We start from the raw sequence: 21,373 nt of genomic DNA, 5'->3' as shown, positions 1-21,373 counted from the left end.
CATTATTGGCTGTGTACAGCATGATTATGTTTAATAAATCCCTACAGCGTTAGATTATCCGTAGACGGCTCTCTTCCAAGTTCCAGCAAACGACCTCGCTACAATGACAACTTATAAATAATGATTCATGAAATGCCATAAAACATCGAACACAAGGAAGTTGTGAAATCCATGTTTGATTAATCATCTGAATGGGTACTGTTTATTGTGGTTTTCATTGTGAGTTTTGAATATATGACTAGTCTTTGTGCAGCTGTTAACTGACTTCCCTGATCAAGCTGAGCTTGTTTAAAGCTCCCTGGTATCTTTCATATTGTTACTATACGGTCATTCTATGAAATATGACTTTTCTATTTAAAGGATTTATTTACTCACACACACCATGTCATCTAAGATGTCTTTCTTTCCTCAGTCAAAAAGATGGTTTTTGAGGAAAACATTCCAGGATTTTTCTCCATATAGTGGACGTCAATGGGAGTCAATGGGTTTGAGGTCCAAATTACAGTTTCAATGCAGCTTCAAAGGGTTCTACAAGGAGGAACAAGGATCTTATCTAGCAAAATGAGTCATTTTCTAAAAAGGAAAAAAAAAAAAAAATTATATACCTTTTAACCACAAATGCTCGTCTTGCATTAGCTCGACTTCACGCAATTACGTAGTACATAGCACGTTAGAAGTACCAACCCAGTGTTTACAAAGTGAATGTGAAAAGAAAGTCAAACGCCTTTTACAAAAAAAGTAAAACAACAATGTCGGACGGTTTTGAAGTTGGAGGAAAAACATATGGAAACATATGAAATTTCATATGGATTGCATAGTCTGAGAATATTTGTTTTCTATTTGAACTGGTACATTTAAAAGTAGACATTTCACTCTCTATAGATATATTTTTCATATCTGTAAGGCAAGTATACACAGAGTTTCGAAGTTTCGCGCTCTAGTTCACAGAGACAGAGATTGCAGAAACGCATCCTGTTTTCTCTCATTATTTTACAAAAGCGCAACATTTTGTTATTCTGAGTGCACACAAATAAACGTAGAGTCTTTACAGATTCGAAAGATTTATTACTTTTATCTGTATGACTATAAAAATGACAGAGTATTTTAAGTGCTAATACTAATTTATAATATTTTAAATTTTGGTCGACCAATCCTCTTCACTATTAGGTGGCAACCCTATAAATTAGTCTTTTTTTTTTTTTTTTTTTTAAAGAAAATTACCAATTGTTTCAAAAGATAAGACTCTTATTCCTTGGGTGGGATGGTGTACAGCCCTTTGAAGCTGCACTGAAACTGCAATTTGGACCTTCAACCAGTTGGCTCCCAGTAAAGTCCACTATATTGAGAAAAATCCTGGAATATTTTTGAATCTTGATTGACATGGGGGTGAGCAAATTATATTTTAGTTCACAAAAAGTATTCTCATAGCTTCATAAAATTAACATGAACCACTTATGTAGCATGGACCATTTGATCAGTGTCCTTATTAACCTTCTGGGTCTTGAACGAGGTAGTTGCATTGCTGTCTATGCAGGATCAGAAAAGCTCTCAGATTTCATCAAAAATATCTTAATTTGTGTTCTGAAAACGAACTAAGGTTTACAGGTTTGGAACGACATGCGGGTGAGTTATTAATGACAGAATCGAATGACTAACCCTTTAATTAATTATTAAAGGATAAATAAATAAATACAATTAAGTTACTTGCATTCTGTTGATGCGTTTAAAAATGTAACAGAAAACACTGGCATCAGCTATTCATTGTTAGTCATCCCACATAAGGGATACAAGAGGAACCTGTATTGTACAATGGCCCATTAATATTTCAGCGAGGTCGGCCGTAATGTCTTAATCGTTTGATTGAGATTAGCATGGCTGCCTCTTTGTGACTCTCTCAGCGCTGGACGGGGCGGTAAACAAATGAACTGGCAAGGGTGAGGCCATGCTTCTCAATAAACACTGACACAGCCTGTCCTCGCTATGGAGACAGATAAGCCTTCTCTACAGCTCTCTCATTCTATTCTCCCTCCTTTTTCCAGACTCCATTTCAATCAATGTCTTTCCATGGCTTTCTTTCTTTCTTTCTTTCTCTCTGCCTTTCCACCAGTTTCCCTCTCTCTCTCTCTTTCTCGCATTGGATCAATGTCTCTGCATCCCCGCGGTCACGACTAACCTGAGCGGGACTCAGACGGGCTCCGCTAACACTCCGCTACAGCTGTCGCTCTCCCTGTGCTGCCCTAAACAAGCAAATACTTCATTTGCTCAATACCTGTCATCCATGACTAACAGCATCATGGCAGAACAATGCGTTAGGAGAGAATAATTCTCGATAGAATAACAAACCACGGTGTAATACCGAGCCCATTTATCTTCTGCGCTTCATACCCGGAGCTTCTGACAACTTTGGAATATCACATAAATCTAGGCAGATTTCCATGTGCGTGCAAGTAGATTGCATGTTTATTATTCGCTGTTTGCTAGGAAATAAGACATACATACATAACAATCTGATTTTGAAGACCCCTTGAGTTGTGTGCCTTTGAGTCCATGTGTTGGGGCAAGTAACGCGAGTTATGTAATCAGATTACTTTTCTCAAGTACTTTTTCAAATGAGTAAAGCTAGTTACTTTTTTCCCCATTTATTGATTGACTTGACTTTAAAATATCCTTTATGTATTTAATTCCATTTTATTATCCAATGTCTTTTGATCTTCAATGATCCAATTCAACCATACTAATAAGCAACAATTACTTTAGATAAACAACATTTGTGTTTGTAGTGTTGAACTTTCTTTTCCTGTGTCCTATTCTTCATGCAATCCAGAATGGCAGCACAGCTGAAAGGTTTGTTTGAGCTGCGTCTTCTACTGTAAAGACATGAATTTACATTTCCTTAACGCCTGAGGCTTATTTATTTCACTTTTGGTGTGAAAAAGAGTTTACATTTGCCAAAAAAAAAGACTTTTTATATTAAAAGCAAGCAAGAAAGCACAGCCAAGATGAGGAAAAGTAACGCAAAAGTAACGTAACGTATTACTTTTCATAAAAAGTAACTATGTAACTTGATTAGTTACTTTTTTAGGGAGTAACGCAATATTGTAATGCATACTTGCCTCAACACTGGTGTCTATATGCTAATATACTCCTAAAAGTTGCATTTTTATCACATATACGCATTTATTTAAAATCTAGTTTTTCTCCTTGCAGCAATTTACCTTACACATAGACTCGGCTCACTTAGTTACTGTTGCTATGTTCGACAAGCCATTTGCTCTCATGCCACACACCAAAAACACATTGCGGAACAAAGAGGACATTGACAACTTGCCAACAGACAAGACAGAGCAAGTTACTTTTGATATGAAACATATTTTGTCATTTTGTAAGAAATTCAAACGTTTTGTGTTTTTTTAATGTGTTGTGATAGACTGTAGCACCTTAGTTCAAGTGGCACGTAAACCAATTATCTCTTTCTCTTTACTAGTTATAGTATGAAAATAAACATGAATGAACATCAGAAGGTATCTTGTTTCAACCACAGAAAAACATCAATACACATGATTTTTCAAGTTCAAATCCACCAAAGTTAATCTACTCTCCTGTCTGGTTTGTTTGTTGGACAAAATGGCAGATTTAACAATATGACTGGTCAGATCGCCTGTCAGTCAAACTCCCCACGAAGCGTCAATTCCATAATAAACAGTGATGACTCATCCTGCACTTAGGGGGGTGCCCACATTTTTGTCCAATCAAATGTCTTCTAGTATATGTCACTTGCCTATAAATAGAAATCTCAATTTCCTTTTTCAAAAAGAAATACGTTGACACAATTAATAAAAATGTATTCAAGTAATTATAAGTAGCTATTAAAAAAGCCATTTTCAGGTTTATTTCACAGTGTAAACACTGTAACTGTATCCAAAACTGAATACTTCACTACTCTATAGTATGCTAAAAACAGTACGGCAAAAAAGCAGTATGTCCGAAAAACAGGCAAGACAATGAAATGTGCATTTGATGGACACTTTACCATCCCATGAGTCCATGTGCGAGAATTTACAAATGGCAGTGAAGCAACGCTTCATGACACTGGTAGGTCATGTTACAGTAACACAACACCACAGATGTAATACGTCTGAATTTCATTTCATTTCAAGCTTAAATTCACCTTTAGTACCTACTCAGACAGAACGTGATTTCAAATGCAGGGTGTGTCACTGTGGTGTTTTCAAAATATTGCTCTGCTTGTTTGAATATTCCGACCAGCTCAGCATAGCAACATCAGCTCAGCCAATGGCGTGAGTTTAGACCAGCCTATTTGTTCGTTCAACCAATGGCAGACAGTGATCGTGAAACTTGTTTAAAAACAGTCATTATTTTTGCTATTTCAATGTTGTTTAATTATACTAGAGCTGCTATCAGTGACTGAATTAGTACTACTTGCATTTAAAAACAAAATCCACAGCTCTAATCATTCAGCTCATCTGTTTTTTTTTTTTTTTTTTTTTTTTGTGTGCAGCGACTTGGCGAGACAGACACTTTCTCCAGCCAAGGATTGGCACCGTGATATAAGAGCTGGGAGACACACACATATACGTAGATGCAAGAATACATACGCAAATAGAAGATAAAAGCCTAGTCTACTCTCTGTAATCACCTAGTGAATCTTATCAACATGTCATCCTCCTAGACAAGTTACAACAACGCCCACTCATCTGACTAAAGCAGACTGGACTCCATTGTAGTTCAAATTCAGGACATACTCACATTCTACCAGTGATTTTAATTCAGCTCAGACATAATTATAAGGGTGTGGGAATAATTAGCAAAGGCAAGTCAGTGGCAGGTAACAGTTTCCAGAAGTTTAGTAGTAGCGCTGATAATCACACCTTAAATTACGCAGCTTGTTGAGAAGAGGCGATTTGTTACTTTTCTACACAGTCAGACTTACAATTTAAACTTAAAAGACAATAAAACAAGCAGTAGACTGACACTGAAAGGACCAGAATATCATAAACAATTTACTTATGCCCTAAAAAATACCATAGTAAATGCATGTGAAAAACACACTGGTCACATTAAGGGTTGCACAGGAAAACACCACTGATATTTTCTGGGAAGGCTGAACAAAAGAACTTGCTTTAAATGTGCTTTTGCACTAAAAAGTCCTATGGACCTTTTATAGGTCAATATTTTATTTCTGTCATATATTTAAATTCCTTAGAACACCCTGTTCTTAACGGGAGACATCTAAGTACTTAATTCCTGTCCGGTGTTGTGTTTTTCCTCTCAAAGAGCTATTAAACAGTACTGTTTATCTAAGGAAAGGAGTCTGTTGCCAGAATGAACCACATGGCCTTGCGGTAGCACTATATAAAAAGGCCGGCCATAAAACTGTCAAGTTCAAACGTAAAGCAAAACCATACATGAAGCTGAGCTGTAAAACAGAGCCTGCGGGGAGAGTTTCACAGTCAGTGTTTATGCCACATTCTCAAATGACTGGGGAGCATCTGTTCTAACCATACAAACAGCAGCTAAAAGATCAACATTTTATGAAATACGAAATATCACATTTTGAAAAGTGAAATTCACACTTGCCAGTAATTCTGATTTAGAAGTATAACTTTTGCCCTTACATGATAGCAAGTGATGGGGATAGACTTGAAATTGTTTGCTAACTTCTAGTCCACATTGTTTGCTAAATGCTAGCTAACATCGATTAATGTGGTAAACAAATATATTGCCTAGGTTGATTAATTAATGCTTTTTCACATAGCTTCAGTCAAAAATTTGAAAGTTTTTTAAATTTGACTTTGGACCAAACACTGAGCTTGTCTGAAGTGAAATTCAACCTGAATGTTCATTTCTGACATTAAATGTTCGTTCCAACATTGGCTTCATCTCTGTGGCACTTCAATATGACGTTGGTCAGAGAGACGGCCGGTGGGTCGTAAAGAGGGGAACTGAAGTATCTGTTCTCTTCCAGAAAGTGCTCGGGCTTATTAAGGGCTGAACGTGCAGCCAGGGAAGGCCGAGAGGGAGCGGGAAAGTGCCTGCTAGCCAACAGCTGCCCTGTAATTTATATTGATGAGGGGACCGGTGGGCCGCTTCCATGGTTTTGATCATTCAGGCAAGAGCGGAGAGATGAGGCTGATGAGTCTGTGTGATGTGTGTGTGGGTAGGTGAAAGTTTGCGACGAGTGTGTGTGGTTAAGGTTGTTGGAGTAGGAAGGGGTTGCCAAGTCTGCGGGAATTCAGCTACTACTTCTTTTCTTGTTTTGCAGTTCGATGCTCAAATTAGATTTGTATAATATGAGTTTTTAATAGGTCATTCGACTAAATTTTTTTTAATCTAATTAATTACATGATGTTTCGATTAATTAAGGGAAGTACATGTGACTACCCATAAAAGATTGTTTAAAGCTACATTTGTGTTAACTGAGAAAGTATCAAGTAGACATTACAATTGTAGCTTTAGAAAGAAATATTTTATATGATTCAACATAAAATTTATTACACAAACATTTAGGCTGCAATGGCCTAACGTGAACTATGGAACATAAAAAAGATCATTTGAGAAACATCTCAGTATTTTCTGTTCATACAATGCAAGTCACTGGTAACCAAAACAGCTTTGTTACCAGTAGTCTTCAAAATACCTTCTTTTATGTTCCACAAAAGGAAGGTTTGAAACAACATGAGGGTGAGCAAATAATGACAGAACTTTAATTTTTTTGGGTGAACTATCCCTTTAATGTTTTTATTTTTTATTAGTAGTTTTTTTTATTAAATGAAACTCTAAATATAACACTAAATCTGCAGGTGGCGGTAAATGTCTTTGAGAGTCATTCATTCATTCACTTGATTCATTCAAACAGCTGATTTATTCAGTGAAGTAAATGGCTTTCTTTATGAATGGGTCTTTGAATCATTGATTCACACGATTCATTCAAAATGTGGATTCAGTCAGAAACTAAACACTGCTGTGTTGCTCGGAGACATGCAACAACTCTGCTATGGCTTCAAAGGCAATATATTCTCTGCAAAACTGAGCAAAAACACATAATAATTTGTTTAGAATATAACACAATATCAACTTCTTATTTACTGAACTGTTGTATAAAATCATTTAAGCTCATGATAGATTGGGACAAAATCAGCACTTGTGTCATTTGCTCTTGCTGTCTGTGTGATATCGTGTGATATGTAATATATATATTTGAGAGAAAACACATACGGGGCATTTTATTGCCCCAATATCTTGAATCTTAAGGGAAAAATGGCTTTTATGGAGTTGTTGCCCTGCATCATATTTGTCAACAGTCAACTATAGGAAATATAAGATGAGGTACAAGCGCGTTAAACTGTGTTAAATTTTTTTTTAAGTGCGTTCTTTTTTCATAACTAATTAATTAAGTTAAAGCGTTAAAGTGACAGCCCTAGTTTTTAAACAACCTGTAGACTGGCTCTGATATTCGCCAACTGGTGTTGATTCTTCCAAACTCCAAACTGAGGAAAAATCTGGGCAAAAGTGTAGCGTATTCCAGCCTTAACCCTCCAAATTAAAGAAAATCCCTGCTGAAAAACAAAAACAACAAAAAAAAACACCACAGAAAATTCTAATGGTTTCCACTACAAATACCATTACAAACATTACAAACCATCAACTTTTAACGATTAAAACCATTACAAAATGGTTTTCTGTTCTGGTTTTGGGACATATTCCATTAGGATTTATTAGTTTTAACAAACCACCAATAGAAGGTGACCAATTACCAGTAGAGACCAACAGGGTCAATTACAGTTTCCATTAAAACCAATACAAATCCTATTACACAACCTGTTACACAAAATTTTGTGATGGTATCTTTTGTTTTTTTTTTTTTGCAGGGATGTGCAAATACATAAAGGAGACTTTAAAATCTGGCTATTTTCAGTTCTGGTACTAGACTGGTTTTATTGGACATTAGGCTAGTTTGCATTCGTTTTGATTGGTCATTGGGCTGTCTTTGTCTCACAAACCTGGCAACCCCAGAATGGGGGAAATCTGTGTAAATATAATGTTTGGGGGTTATAGCCCTGGGTGTGTGTGTGTTTGCATGTGCATATGAGCATGTGTATGAGCATGTTCCAGTTCAGTTGCTTCCATGAATGCATTACGAGTGCATATGCGGCCTAGTCGATTGTAAAACACACATTTGCACAACCCCCCTCCAACACACATTACACTGTACACCCTCCAGCCAATCTCAGCTGAACCCTTCATTCAAGTCAACATGAACATTTTATATCTCTAGTATAGCACATTCCCAAATATAACAGGAAATTGACCAAATTTAGCTAGCATGTTTCAGTGCTAAGGCAATGCTAGGTGGTTTCTAGGGTATCCAGGGTGGTTCCTTACTACTAATGAAAGTAATTAGGGTCGACTTTGATTTCATCGCTAAAAACCAGCCAATTCATTAGCACATTACAAGTGATAAAAATGCTAATTACTTTCATAACTGGCAAGCCCTTCTCAGCCCATTATGTATCTTTTGAACCCTTTCTATATCTAACAGCGCCCTTTGACCCATGCCACCAGCCCTAACGTGTCATCTTCACACTTCATTCCCTCATTCTTTCTCTCCGACGGCCTCTCTCGCTTTCTCTGACACGCGTCATTAGCATTTCTTTCATTGAGATTAAATAGTGAAGTCCGGTCCGTGGCTTTGAACCTTCTCACTTGAAACGTTCTTTGATTTCACTTCCTTCTGTTAAGGAGAAGTGATCAGCACCGTAATTAAGATAGCAGTAGGGCTCTGGAAGAAAAGGATGAAAGACCAGCGATCCACCTTTACGCTGGCTGAATGGAGTAGACAGCTACTACCGGGTATTTCTAAAGCCTTTCAACGAGTCAAGTGAATGTAGACAGATGAAAGGATGGCGGTATTTTCGAATGAAATGACAAGATGATCTTTCATTAGCTAGATTCATAGCTGAATAAAATGCAAAACAAATACAGACTCTCAGGAACCTGCTGATGCTACCTAGCTAGCAATGCTAAAGACGCTAACAGATTAACTGTTTTCAGTAGCAGGCACAGCTTAAATGTTTCCAAAATAGTATAGCTTTTTCAATAACAAGCTACAGTATTAAAACAAGTAGCGGTTAGCCGCTAACCACTACTTACTATAGATAACCATTAGCTACTCATAATTTAAGTAGCACTGAAAAAGTTTTCAGCTTTAAACATCTCTTTAAAAGCACAGGTGTGAAATTAAAATGAACTGCAACCTCAACAAAACTTGAAACTAAGATCAAATTACTGATATACCTAATCTGTATGAGTCTTGAAAGGTCACGTATGCAACCTGTCAGAGATTCTACAGTCTTCCCTCCAGAGCTGATACTTATCTCTCTCAGAGACTTATCAAAAGAAACGCCTTTAACCTCACACACGAAGGTCACGCACAAACTACATCCTTTTTTTTAAAGAGCAGGCAAAGTAGATATAGAACCGTCTTTAAAAGAAAATCATGTGACTACTATGAAGTAATAAGATTTTTTTAATAAACAATAGCAGATGAGCATTTTCAGCAGTGAAAATTAAACTAAGGAATAGTTTTCTTATAAATACCACTATTATTGTTGACCACACAAATAAATAAATATTAAAAAATGTAATTACAATTAACAAATTAATAAAAAAAATACTTACAGGTGTGTGTCTTCTTTGTTACTGAAATTCCTGTGAAAAAAAAAGAGACATAAAAAAAACATTAAATACATTTTTTTTTAAACAAATAGTAGGTAAAACCACAGTTGTGTACAGCTGAAAGCCATGTAAAATACAGAAAAATCTGACAGCATATTGGAACGGAGATGCTATAAGCCGTGACATTGACTGAAAGCCAAAAGCTAGCTTCGACTGTGTTAATGCTTCCTAGCGCTGCCACAGGCTGTGCCTAAGCAAGGTCAGGCAGGTCAGTATGTTGCCGTCACACGGACCAGGCAGTTGCCTTGCTGTCACAGTTGACCTCCACGCAATGGAAATTAACAGGAAATCACATACAGAATGCTAAACAGATCTGTGAATATGCTCATGTCTGTTAGTGTAGCCCAGAAGCACCGGGTGCATCTTTATGTCTGACCTTATAAAGCATGACTAATGCCACAGAGGCACGGATGGATGTGCGTATGTGTGTGTGTGCGTGTGTGCGTGTTACTGAAACAGAGGGTCCCATGTGGACCGAGCGTGCTCATGCTCTATGGGCCAGAGCAGACTAATAGATCCCACTTGTCATGCGGAAGCAATGGCTAATTTTTCTACAGCTTGCATTTGAAACTCAAGGGACGTCGCGCTGACATGATTCAGTAATTCCACAGAAAATAAAAAGAGGTCTGGCCGGCGATAACGATGCTTCAGATGTGTTTTTGAGGGAAGGGGGAATACAAGTCAAAGACGGTAAAGCAAATGAGCAGGCACACGTGCACACAGACACACCTGAGGACAAGGCAGCAAAAACATAAAAAGGGCCTAGTAGCGAAACTTGAGGCACTCCGGTCAAGCTTCACAGATCAACAATGCTATCGCTGGAAGCGCAATGTCCAACAACAACACTGCACTAAAAAACAAACAAGCAATAATGCTCTTGTAACTTACACCTGCAATCAAATCACAAAGCACTCAGTATCGGGGTAAACGGCAATTACTGAAATATGACGTCAAACTGTGGCTAATAGTGACAGTGGGCTAAACACAAAAGGTCTCATTCTCGGAAACAGTGTAACGCAAAATATTAAAGGCATAATTTACCCAAAATCGAAACTTTTATCATCATTTACTCATCCTCGTGTTTTTCCAAATCTAGTCATTGTGATATTAAAATGCTCTTTTGTGTTCCACTGAGGAATGAGGTTGAGTAAATTTGACAAACTTTTCATTTTTGAGCTAACTATTCCTTTAAGGGATCATTTCTGGTCTAACTGTGTGAAATTATAACATAATGGGTCCATGGGAATAAGCCATTTATTCAATCCATGTGATTTGGGCCAGTTTCTTTCTTGGCGCCCTTGATTTTTACAAATCCGAGAACTGTCATGGTTAAAAGCCTGGCTGGAAAAGAGAGGAGTCATCAATATCTGCCATGGTCTAGTAGCCTGTTTATTCACTGTAGGAAAGTATTTTGGATGAGATTAGCGATACAGTTGAGGTCAAAAGTTTGCATCCTCCTTTCAGAATCTGCAAAATGTTAATTATTTTACCAAAATAAGAGGGATCATACAAAACGCATGTTATTTTTCATTTAGTACTGACCTGAATAAGATATTTCACATAAAAGGTGTTTACATATAGTCCACAAGAAAAAAATAATAGTTGAATTTATAAAAACTACCCTTTTTTTACCCAAAGTTTACATACACTTGACTCTTTATACTGTGTTGTTACCTGAATGATCCACAGCTGTGTTTTTTTTGTTTAGTGATAGTTGTTCATGAGTCCCTTGTTTGTCCTGAACAATTAAACTGGCCGCTGTTCTTCAGAAAAATCCTTCAGGGCCCACAAATTATTTGAACGCTTTCCAAAAATAACTATATGATTTCGAGATTCTGAGGGACTCATGTGCAACTATTACAGAAGGTTCAAACACTTACTGATGCTCCAGAAAGAAAAAACATACAAGAGCCAGGGGGTGAAAACTTTTGAACAGAATGGAGATTTTCTTATTTTGCCTAAATATCATATTTTTTCCATTTAGAACTGCCCTTCAGAGGCTACATAAGATACTTACCCATTGTCTTCTGTTTCCCAGAAGACAAAATCTAAAGCTAAATTTACCCCAATCTTCAAATTTAAAAAGGCTTTTAACGCACTGTGTTTGCGTCTGGAGCATCAGTGAACGTTTGAACCTTCTGTAATAGTCGCATATGAGTCCCTCAATGTGAAAAGATGGATCTCAAAATCATACAGTCATTGTTGGAAAGAGTTCAAATACACAAAAACGCTGGAAAACCAAAGAATTTGTGGGACCTGAAGGATTTTTCTGAAGAACAGCAGGCAGTTTAACTGTTGAGGACAAACAAGGGACTCATTAACAACTTTCACTAAAAAAAAAAAAAAAAAAAAAAAAACAACAGAAAAAAAAAAAAACACACGCACACACAGAACTCTGGATTCAGGTAACAACACAGTATTAAGAATCAAGGGGATGTAAACTTTTGAACAGGGTAATTCTTTATAAATTCAATTAATATTTTATCTTGTGGACTATATGTAAACATCTTTTATGTGAAATATCTTATTCAGGTCAGTACTAAATAAACAATAACATTCCTCTTACTTTGGTAAATTAATTAACATTTTGCAGATTCTGAAAGGGGGATGTAAACTTTTGACCTCAACTGTAACTCATAACATACAACCTTTTAAGAGTAGAAGACAGTTTTATTAGTAAATTACAAGGTCAAAGTGGCTAATACTAGTCGATAGTTGATTATAACAACCCCATTAAAAAATTATGAGCGTTTTGGCATATGCCAATTTTTCCAAAATATCTTCTTTTGCACTTCACAAAAGAGAGAAAGTCAAAGGTTTGGGAAAACCTGCATTACCAACAACAGTAGCCCAAAGCAAAGCCTAAATAGCCATTTAACTCCTTAAAAACAAACAGCACACCCTCTGTGAGGTCAAGCCTTTCAGATATAGCTTTGTGAACATGCTAGAAGGGTAACCACAAAAACCACACAACACTGTGGGAAAACAATCACCATGTGGAAAACGGCCAGTCACACAAACAGCATGAAACAAAACAGTTGTGCTTTGCGGTTATCAGATACCTCATGAACTCTGTTGAGAAGACGGTGAGGACACCGTCAGTCTTTGATCCAACTTCTGTCACTATCACTCATTCTCGCTCTGTCCTCCCTCTCTATCTCTCTCCATGCGATCCCCATCCTTATTCCGTAGCACTATCAGCTATCTGTCTCTGATCCTTCCCAAACCACAACAGCTATTCTGTCAATGTCACTTACAGATATGAAAACCAATCTTAACACAAAAAAATGTACTTGCTCGGAAATCATTACTGTCAAAAAGAGGACGCTAGACTCGGTCAGAAAAATGGCCTGTTGCTAGGAGAGAGAGGGGAGGGGTGGGGAGAGAGCCCACTTCCTCCTCTAGGTGTCATTGGGAGGGCTCTGATTGGAGGGTGCAAGGGGAAGGGGCCAGGGAACCAATGGGTGAACAGAGTTTGGAGCTGGAGGGGGTCTGGGTCTAGGCCCTGACACCACTGAAGCCTGCCAGGTTATGTCTACTCCACTGGAAGATGGGGTGATGGGTCAGTTTGGAGGTGAATCCATCCTTGACAGATGGAAAAAGCTTGTCCGGCCTTCTTCAAAGGACGACATCACGATTGTGGTTACAAAGTGCTGTGAAATTCAGCAACTGATCACACTACTGGAATACAGTAAGGAAACGGTTCCTTTGTTCATTTTGATTTAGATAAACACTGCAAGATAGATAGATAGATAGATAGATAGATTTGACAAAACAAATTGTACTATCCTCAGAATACATGCGCAAAAAACAATGGCTTTAGATGCTACATTGGCTCTGACATAAAAATAGGCTTGTTATCATTTGTGGACATGAAAGTCAACTCAAGGCTAAAGACTTACTCATGATAATTTCTGCTTTTTGCATCAGCCAAGTTAAAGGTCATCTTTCCGGTTGTCTACAGGTGAGTCATACAAAACTGACATTATTTTGTGTGTATGTCTTTTTTAAAGTCATACATAACCCATGTAATTTTTAACTACAAAAACAGCATTTCACAATCATAATATATTACCGTTCATCGGCACAAACAGTGCCGATAACAGTGTGCTGGGTATTTCCTGGAAAATATTCTAAGCATGTCCACAGCCATCATTCATTGCTTTCTTCCTCTTGTAGATTCCATATGCCGAGCACACTGATGACTGTTTGAAGTTAACCTTTAGCACATCTGCCACGGAGGGCCGAGTCGCCCGCATTCCTGCCAGGTAAAGCCGTCTGTATCACAGATGGGAAAAACCCGGTGACAGAGTCATGCTGATCTGGGTTCAGCTTCTCCTTGTGAAGCTGTGTCATGCTCATGTTTATGAAATAACAAAACTGGTCTCAGACCTGCATAAACAGACAGGGCCTTTGTTCCTTATCAAAATCCCAGTCTAAAATGATAAGAAATGTAGTGAAACCAGTCTCATATCAGAATATAAAGCATGGTTCAAATTCAGTTTGGTCTCTAGGTGTGTGAGCAAGAAGGTTCTGTCGCCACCCAACCAGCGGCGCTGAAGAGTGCCCTGCCTGGGTCTGTCGAGCAGGCTGTGCATCATAATTTTAGCTTCCTTAGCGCCTGACAGCAAATGATTATCATGGATGGTTATTGTCAGCGAGGCCTCTCCGGCAGGGTGCTTGACGCGCTGCGCTGGGGTTCGGCACTCCGTGACATTCAAAGTTAGAGTCTCCTTCACGTAATGGAGCTGTCCCCTCACCGAGCTAATGGGAACGATCCATTTAACCTGTGGCAGAAACACACAGGCGAGGAAGTTCCTAATGCGAGGCCAGTCCCGTGGGGGGGCCCGCTCAACGTTCTCTCTTCCCCCCCGGCTGCTGCCGGTCAGACCGCTTGATTCATTGACTGCTGCTTCACACTTATCCTCATTCACTGTTCAGTCTACGGAGACCAGAGAGGGGGGAGGACAGTGGCTCTCTCAGCCATACAAGGACAAGGCTGGTATAGACACCTCTGGAAAAGTAACAGCTGAGTGGGGGACGATGACAGAGATGGAGATGGGTGGCTTGCTTGAGGGTTGGTGGACCCAAACGCAATTGTGATATATTGGAAGAACGGCCCTTCTGGTTTTAGGTAGGCATACTACGATTACACAAAATGTTTCGGGACCTTCCATTTTTAGTAGCCATTGCAAGATACGAAGGTCTTGGACTCAACATAATGTGGGCCCTCTGTTGTTGCTGGGTATCAGGGCCAGTGCCAAGGGGGGACATTTGCAGGCCTTGCCCCCTAAATGAGTTACTTTGCCCTCCCTTCCCCTCTGCTGAACATAAACAATTTCGAAAGTGAAAGCGGAAAAAAACAGCGTGCATAAAAAAACGATTGCGTGAATGCACATGATTGCACGCTTCCCACCCTAAACAGTTGCGTGGGGGGCGGTGACAGAGATGGAGATGGGTGGCTCGCTTGAGGGTTGGAGGACCCCAACACAATTGTGATGTATTGGAAGAATGGCTCCCTGATTTTAGGCAGGCATACTACAATTACACAAAATGTTGTAGGACTTTAAAAAAAGAGACTTTTGGATTTTTAGTAGCCATCACAAGATAAGAAGGTCTTTGACTCAACATAATTCATTAATAAAATCTCTGTTGTTGCTGGGTGTCAGGTCCGGTGCCAAGGGGGGGAATTCACAGGCCTTGCCCCCACAAACAAGATATTGTGCTCCCTCTTCCCCTCTTTTCCCATCCTTGCTGAACGTGAATCGATTTCGAAAGTAAAAGCGATTGCGCAATTGGATGCTTTTGTGAGCATCAGCGACTGCACGCGATTGGAGATTGCACAGTTCCCAACCTAAAACGTTATTAAATGTGGTATTTTCACATGTTTTAGATGTACTACCTACACAGAGCCGTAGTTCACTGAGAAGCTATGCAAACAGCTGTCATTACGGCGAATGATATCTTTTGCTTTCATAATCGCGCAATAATATCGTCTGCGATTTTTTTGGCTCCCCTGATTTTGGTTGGTGGACCCCAACGCAATTGTGATATATTGGAAGAACGGCCCCCTGATTTTAGGTAGGCATGCTACAATTACACAAAATCTTTCAGGACTTTAAAAAAGAAGACCTCCTATTTTTAGTAGCCATTGCAAGATAAGAAGGTCTTGGACTTGGATTTTAGTAATAAAATCAAAAAGTGAGTCCTCTGTTGCTGGGTATCAGGACCGGTGCCAAGGGCCTTGCCCCTCTAAATAGTGCCCACCCTTCCCCTTCTTGATAAACATGATTGAAGCAAAAGCGAAAAAAAGTGCATATACGAAAGTGACTGCGAGATTACATGCTATTGTGAGTGTCAGTGACTGCACGTGATGCCCTGGCACCAGCTCTGCTGCGGATCTTAAGACAATTAAAAGGTCATGGGTTGGAATCAAGCCTCTATAACAGTCAGAGGTCATGTGTTAAGCAACAGGCCACAAACTCCACATATATAACATGGCTGCATTTCCCAAAAGCATCGTAAGCATAAGCAGATTGCAGAGACCATTGGTGCTAATGATTTCTAAGGTCTACTTAGGCCAGAGGTGTTCAATACTACTCCTGGAGGTCCAACATCCTGCAGAGTTTCAGTCCAAACAGCTCCAACACACTTGCCTGGAAGTTTCCAATGTGTCTAAAGACCTTGATTAGCTGGTTCAGGTGTGTTTAATTAGGGTTGGAGCTCAACTCTGCAGGACAGTGGCCCTTCAGGAACAGGTTTGGACGGCCATGACTTGGGCTTACAATGCTTTTGAGTAATGCAGCACATAATGGTAAATATGCAGCCCCTCAGTTACAAATATGTGGTCTGTTTGGCAAAGCGTCTACTGACTTGCAAGTCAAGGAAATTGTGACGACCACAAACATTTGCACAGATTTCCATCCACGTCTGTTTGAGTTACAGCATCATCAAGAGACAATATTATGCCTATCTTCCCTCTGACAATAACCTTGTATGAATCATTCCTCCTGTCATCTAAATTATAGAAAACATTTTGGTTTTGCAGACACAGATGTCTTAAGGTGGTCAGAAAATAACACAGTGCACATTCTTTAGCAGATTACACATGCTTATGATCATTTCTCCTGCCTAGCTAACAAAATGTACAACAGAGTCCTGTCTAAACATACATGCACTATAAAGAAAGCATTACATTTCCTAGATAATCAAATAGTTAACATATCGAGATTATTTGAGAATTTTACCACTTACTGGGGCTGTGTAGAGTGCATATGACTCTGAGGTTAACATTACTTAAAAAGGGAAGGTCTTAAGCAACTGGTCTATAAAACCAGCACTAATCTCATCTCCACCCATATCTCACATTATGAAAACCAATCATGCTAAGCACTGTTGTAGTCAATACAGGTCTAGCAGATTATGATATCCTTCATGCACACATGCTAGTGCATTGCACTTGGTGTGTATTTTTAAATGACAAATCACCTTGTAAATCATTAGTAGAGTTATTTAATCAGAACAGAGGACAGATGTCATCTAAGTTTTGTTCCGTCAAAGTCATTCCGACATTCTCTTACCCGTTTTTCACTGACACACTTAGCCTTATTATACTTCATAAACTTTCAAATGCAAAATGCAATGATTAAAAAAGCTTGACGATTTTCATCATCTCTCCTCCTAATATTCTAAAACACTTAAGGAACTCCGTAGAGAGGCCTTGCGTTCTCCAGGGAGGTTCAAGAGAAAAATGACTTCATCTCCAGGCGCTGTTATTTCTGGTCATTTCTAATTGGTTTTAACTAAAATCAAGCCGCCGTGGCTGGCTCTACAGGTTCCCACTGAACGATTCGCCATCTGACATCTCCACAAATAGCAGATTTACATCCAAATTAGTTTTAGAGGACGTAGAAATTACATTGTCGTAGTGTCACGTTGAAAAGGAGAACATGGTAAGAAACCAAGCACAAGTTTGTTGTGGAGACAAATGATCTAAAATAGAAGGCCGCGGTAAACAAGTAGAGGAGCATTTCTGGAAGGAATCAGTGTTTCTCAACTGGTTTTGCTTCAGAAATAGTATACTTGCATTTAGCAATGTTCTTTCTTGCTGTTCTGATCAGAACAGATCTGTCTCCACTAAAACCACAGATCTTCAGGTCACAGACCATCAAAGAGTCATGAAGCTGGTCATCCAGAACTTCATCCTCCTTCATTCTCAAGCCCAGGAGTCTCCAGGTAAGTCCCTAAAATCGTCTGGTAGCTTGTGAATAATACATACCAGCAAAGGGGATTGACGTAGGCCCAGGAAGGGCACATGAACAGCAGGCATGGCTGGCAGGCAGATTGGAGACTCAGACGGAATTTTAATTGTACCGCAGGGAGTCCGGACGATAAGCGCCATTGTTATTGCTAAGATGCAGCACAACAGAAGCTCATTCAGGCGAGTGCTTAAACAAACGATGATTACGCCAAATCGGTCCCGCAACGCAGCAGAACCATTACGGGCCCAAGCACAGGAGTCGTTAGCGGCACGCACGTGAGAATACAGTAACCAGCTGATCGGAAGGAAATGCGGATAATGCGTAGTTATTCCTCAGATTGCTGACTCTACACTTGCTCGTGGTCCACTACAGCTATACACCATTGCAGACAAGGTCCCTTTGGTCATCTCTGCCTGGCTACGTTCACACAATAGCAAAATACAGTTCTCAGTCCTGTAAAATGTTCACACACAGATCCACATTTCCAACAACCAACTTTTCAGAGCGAGTTTGATGAACCCATACTGTGTGAACTGCTAGTTAATAGGACAATAGCTATGCTAAAATGGGACTGACTTCAGTTATTTGTAGCTGTTGTATGAACAGGTTAAATTGGGAGTCATATCTGATAGCAAGTACTTCTATAATCTGTCAATCCTCAACCTTTCTGTATTAATGCTAGCTAGCGGACATGACTCGGGGGGCCGGAGGTCCCCGTCCTCTCCCACACTCCAGCATTCCCATTCCTTAGTAATCCATTTGTGATCCCCAGCTGAGTTCCCCATGAAATCTGAACCTCCATCATAAACACAGCTCCCAGTATTCAACAAGACCACCCTGCAACATACTTGACTGGACCTCGACGACACAGTGCGTCCTACTAAAGCCGTCGGTTTAGCCATGTTCGTAAAAACAAATTATGCTGAGTCTACACTGACATGTTTGGATATTTTTTTCTTCCCTAATATTTCCCATGCTAAGAATTACATTCCATGTAGCGCTTGCATAGTGCTCAGATATGTTTACTTTACGGTGAGAAGCTAAATTTGCCCTTGAGTGAAGGCCAGGACAGGGAGCGTATAAAATAATTAAATGAATTTATCTATTTACTTAGCAAACCAAAGTCATCTCCTCAGGCAGAGATTGCGGCCGCATTAACCAATTGCGGACATGAGAGAAGTACAGTAGTAATCTTTCAGTGTGTGCGCGCATCTGAGAAAATCATAGTGTTGTGGTCTGTGGTTCAGCTACGGAATTCTAGTTTTATGTCTTTCTAACCAGACTTCACACTATGGAGCTAATTTAACAAAACACCATAAATATATACAGAACTATATTAAACATATCCAAGAGTTATTTCAGATCTGCATGTGTCTACTATACTAGACATAGCGCACCATGTGAGTGGCTGAGCGATCAAGATGTAACTTTTGTCATATAGTTGGAACACAGCCATTCTTCTCTTTTATTATACACTGTGTGCAGAATTATTAGGCATGTTGATATTCTGGTCATATTTTTTTTCCGAACACATTTTACCAATTCCAAACCACATCAGTCTTAATAACTACTGTTAATTTTGTATTTAATCATTTATATGTGATATATAATTGTCCATGAAGGCTGGAAGTGAAAAACTCCTTATATTCAGGTGTGCATAATTATTAGGCATGTTTTCTTTTACAGATAAAATGAGCTAAAAAAGATATTTAACCCAGACTGAAAAGTCTAAATTATTAAATGCCCATGAGAAGAATGCAATACTAATGCATTACAAGAATTTGCAAAGTCAAGGCTTGACCATTGGACAGCGAAATGCTTGTTGAGTCTGCATAGTCAGAAAAAACAGGTGGAGAAGAAAAGATGCATGTTAACTGCAAAAGAATTAGGAATTAAGGTGAAGAATTAGGTGTGACACCATCAGGAACCATTTAGTCTCCAGCGCCACCATTTTCCAGAACTGCAACCTACCTGGAGTCTTCAGAAGTACAGTGTGTCAGGTTCTCAGAGACTTTGCTTGGTAAAAAATCCTAAAAAATGCCCCTGACTTAACAACAACTTTGGATGATTTTAAAGTTGTGGGAGAAAATCAGATGGAATTTTTTGCCCTACCCTACCTTTTTGAACCGGAGTACACAGACGAAGAAATAACCACATGTGACCTTTTCAACGTAACATGTGACCTGTCCAACATTACGTAATGTGCAAAGTTGAAGAATTCTTTAGCTGGGATCGTATAGAGCCCATTGAAGCTGCATTGAAACTGTAATTTGAAATTTTAACCTGCTGGTTCCCATTGAAGTCCACTATATGGAGAAAAATCCTAGAATGTTTTCCTCAACCTTCATTTGTTTTCAAACGAAGAAAGACAGACATTCACATCTTGATGACATTGGGGGTAAATTATCAGGAATTTTTTATTCTAGAACTAAACTAAGTGGCTGCTAAAGTGTCTTGGGAGCCGACTAGGCAAAGGTAGATGGTTTTTGGAGATTTCTGGGTGGTTTCTAAGGTGCTATGGATGGCTGCTAAGACATCGCTAGGTGGTACTGGCCTGCTTAATGGTCTAAGTAAAAAAATAATCCACTCCCAAGACTCAGTGATGTTCTGGTGTTACTCAGGTCCCTTCTTTTTTAATGCAAGTCTATGTTTTGATGGTAAATCTGATCTCTTTGAAAGTGGTGAATTGCAGAGCTATTGCAAGATGTGCATTTGTGGTTAAAAAGTATATATATTTTTTTAGAAAATGTCCATAATTTCACTAGATAAGACCCTTATGCCATGGCTGGGATTGTGTAGAGTTCTTTAAAGCTGCATTGAAGCTGCAATTTGGACCTTCAACTCATTGGCTCCCACTGAAGTGCACTGTATGGAGAAAAATCCTGGAATGTTTTCCTCATTTCTTTTCGACTGAAGTAAAAAAGACATAAACATCTTGGCTGACATTGGAGGGTGAATTACCAAACCTTTAAATTCACTAAGTGGCTGCTAAAGTGTTTTGAGAGCTTACTAGGCAAAGGCAGATAGTTATTGGAGATTTCAGGGTTAATCTTAGATTTCTTTGAAACCACATAGTGCCCAGTAACCATCCAGAAATACCACTTCTTGTAAAAAGCCACATAATTAGATTTATCATTCATGTCAAACAGAGCTTACACCACATTTTAGTATTCACTGTTTGTTTAAACCCTAACCCCAAGTATGAGAAGTATTAATAATAATGACTTTGCAAACACCACTAATGAATCATCTAGATAATCAAGGACTAATCAAAAAAAAAAAAAGCTTTAGAAATCAACAGCAGCTCCCACTGATACAGTGGAAATGATGTTTGTCAGAACAAACTGTCCTTGCAG

At 39.0% G+C, this 21,373-nt stretch overlaps 1 protein-coding gene across 3 annotated transcripts in view; it reads right to left on the bottom strand.

Annotated features, from left to right (window-relative positions):
* The window catches only part of roraa (RAR-related orphan receptor A, paralog a), a 384,106-nt gene that overhangs the window by 101,636 nt on the left and 261,097 nt on the right, over positions 1–21,373 (bottom strand). For all 3 annotated transcript variants that reach the window (XM_051099046.1, XM_051099048.1, XM_051099047.1), the window contains exon 2: positions 9,700–9,729. In XM_051099046.1, the coding sequence (XP_050955003.1) occupies positions 9,700–9,729 (30 nt within the window). The remainder of the gene's footprint in view (positions 1–9,699; positions 9,730–21,373) is intronic.

Source organism: Labeo rohita, chromosome 25, assembly GCF_022985175.1.
Source record: "Labeo rohita strain BAU-BD-2019 chromosome 25, IGBB_LRoh.1.0, whole genome shotgun sequence".
NCBI lineage: Eukaryota > Metazoa > Chordata > Actinopteri > Cypriniformes > Cyprinidae > Labeo > Labeo rohita.
Note: the sequence above shows the minus strand (reverse complement) of the source record. Positions and strands in the feature narration are given on the sequence as shown.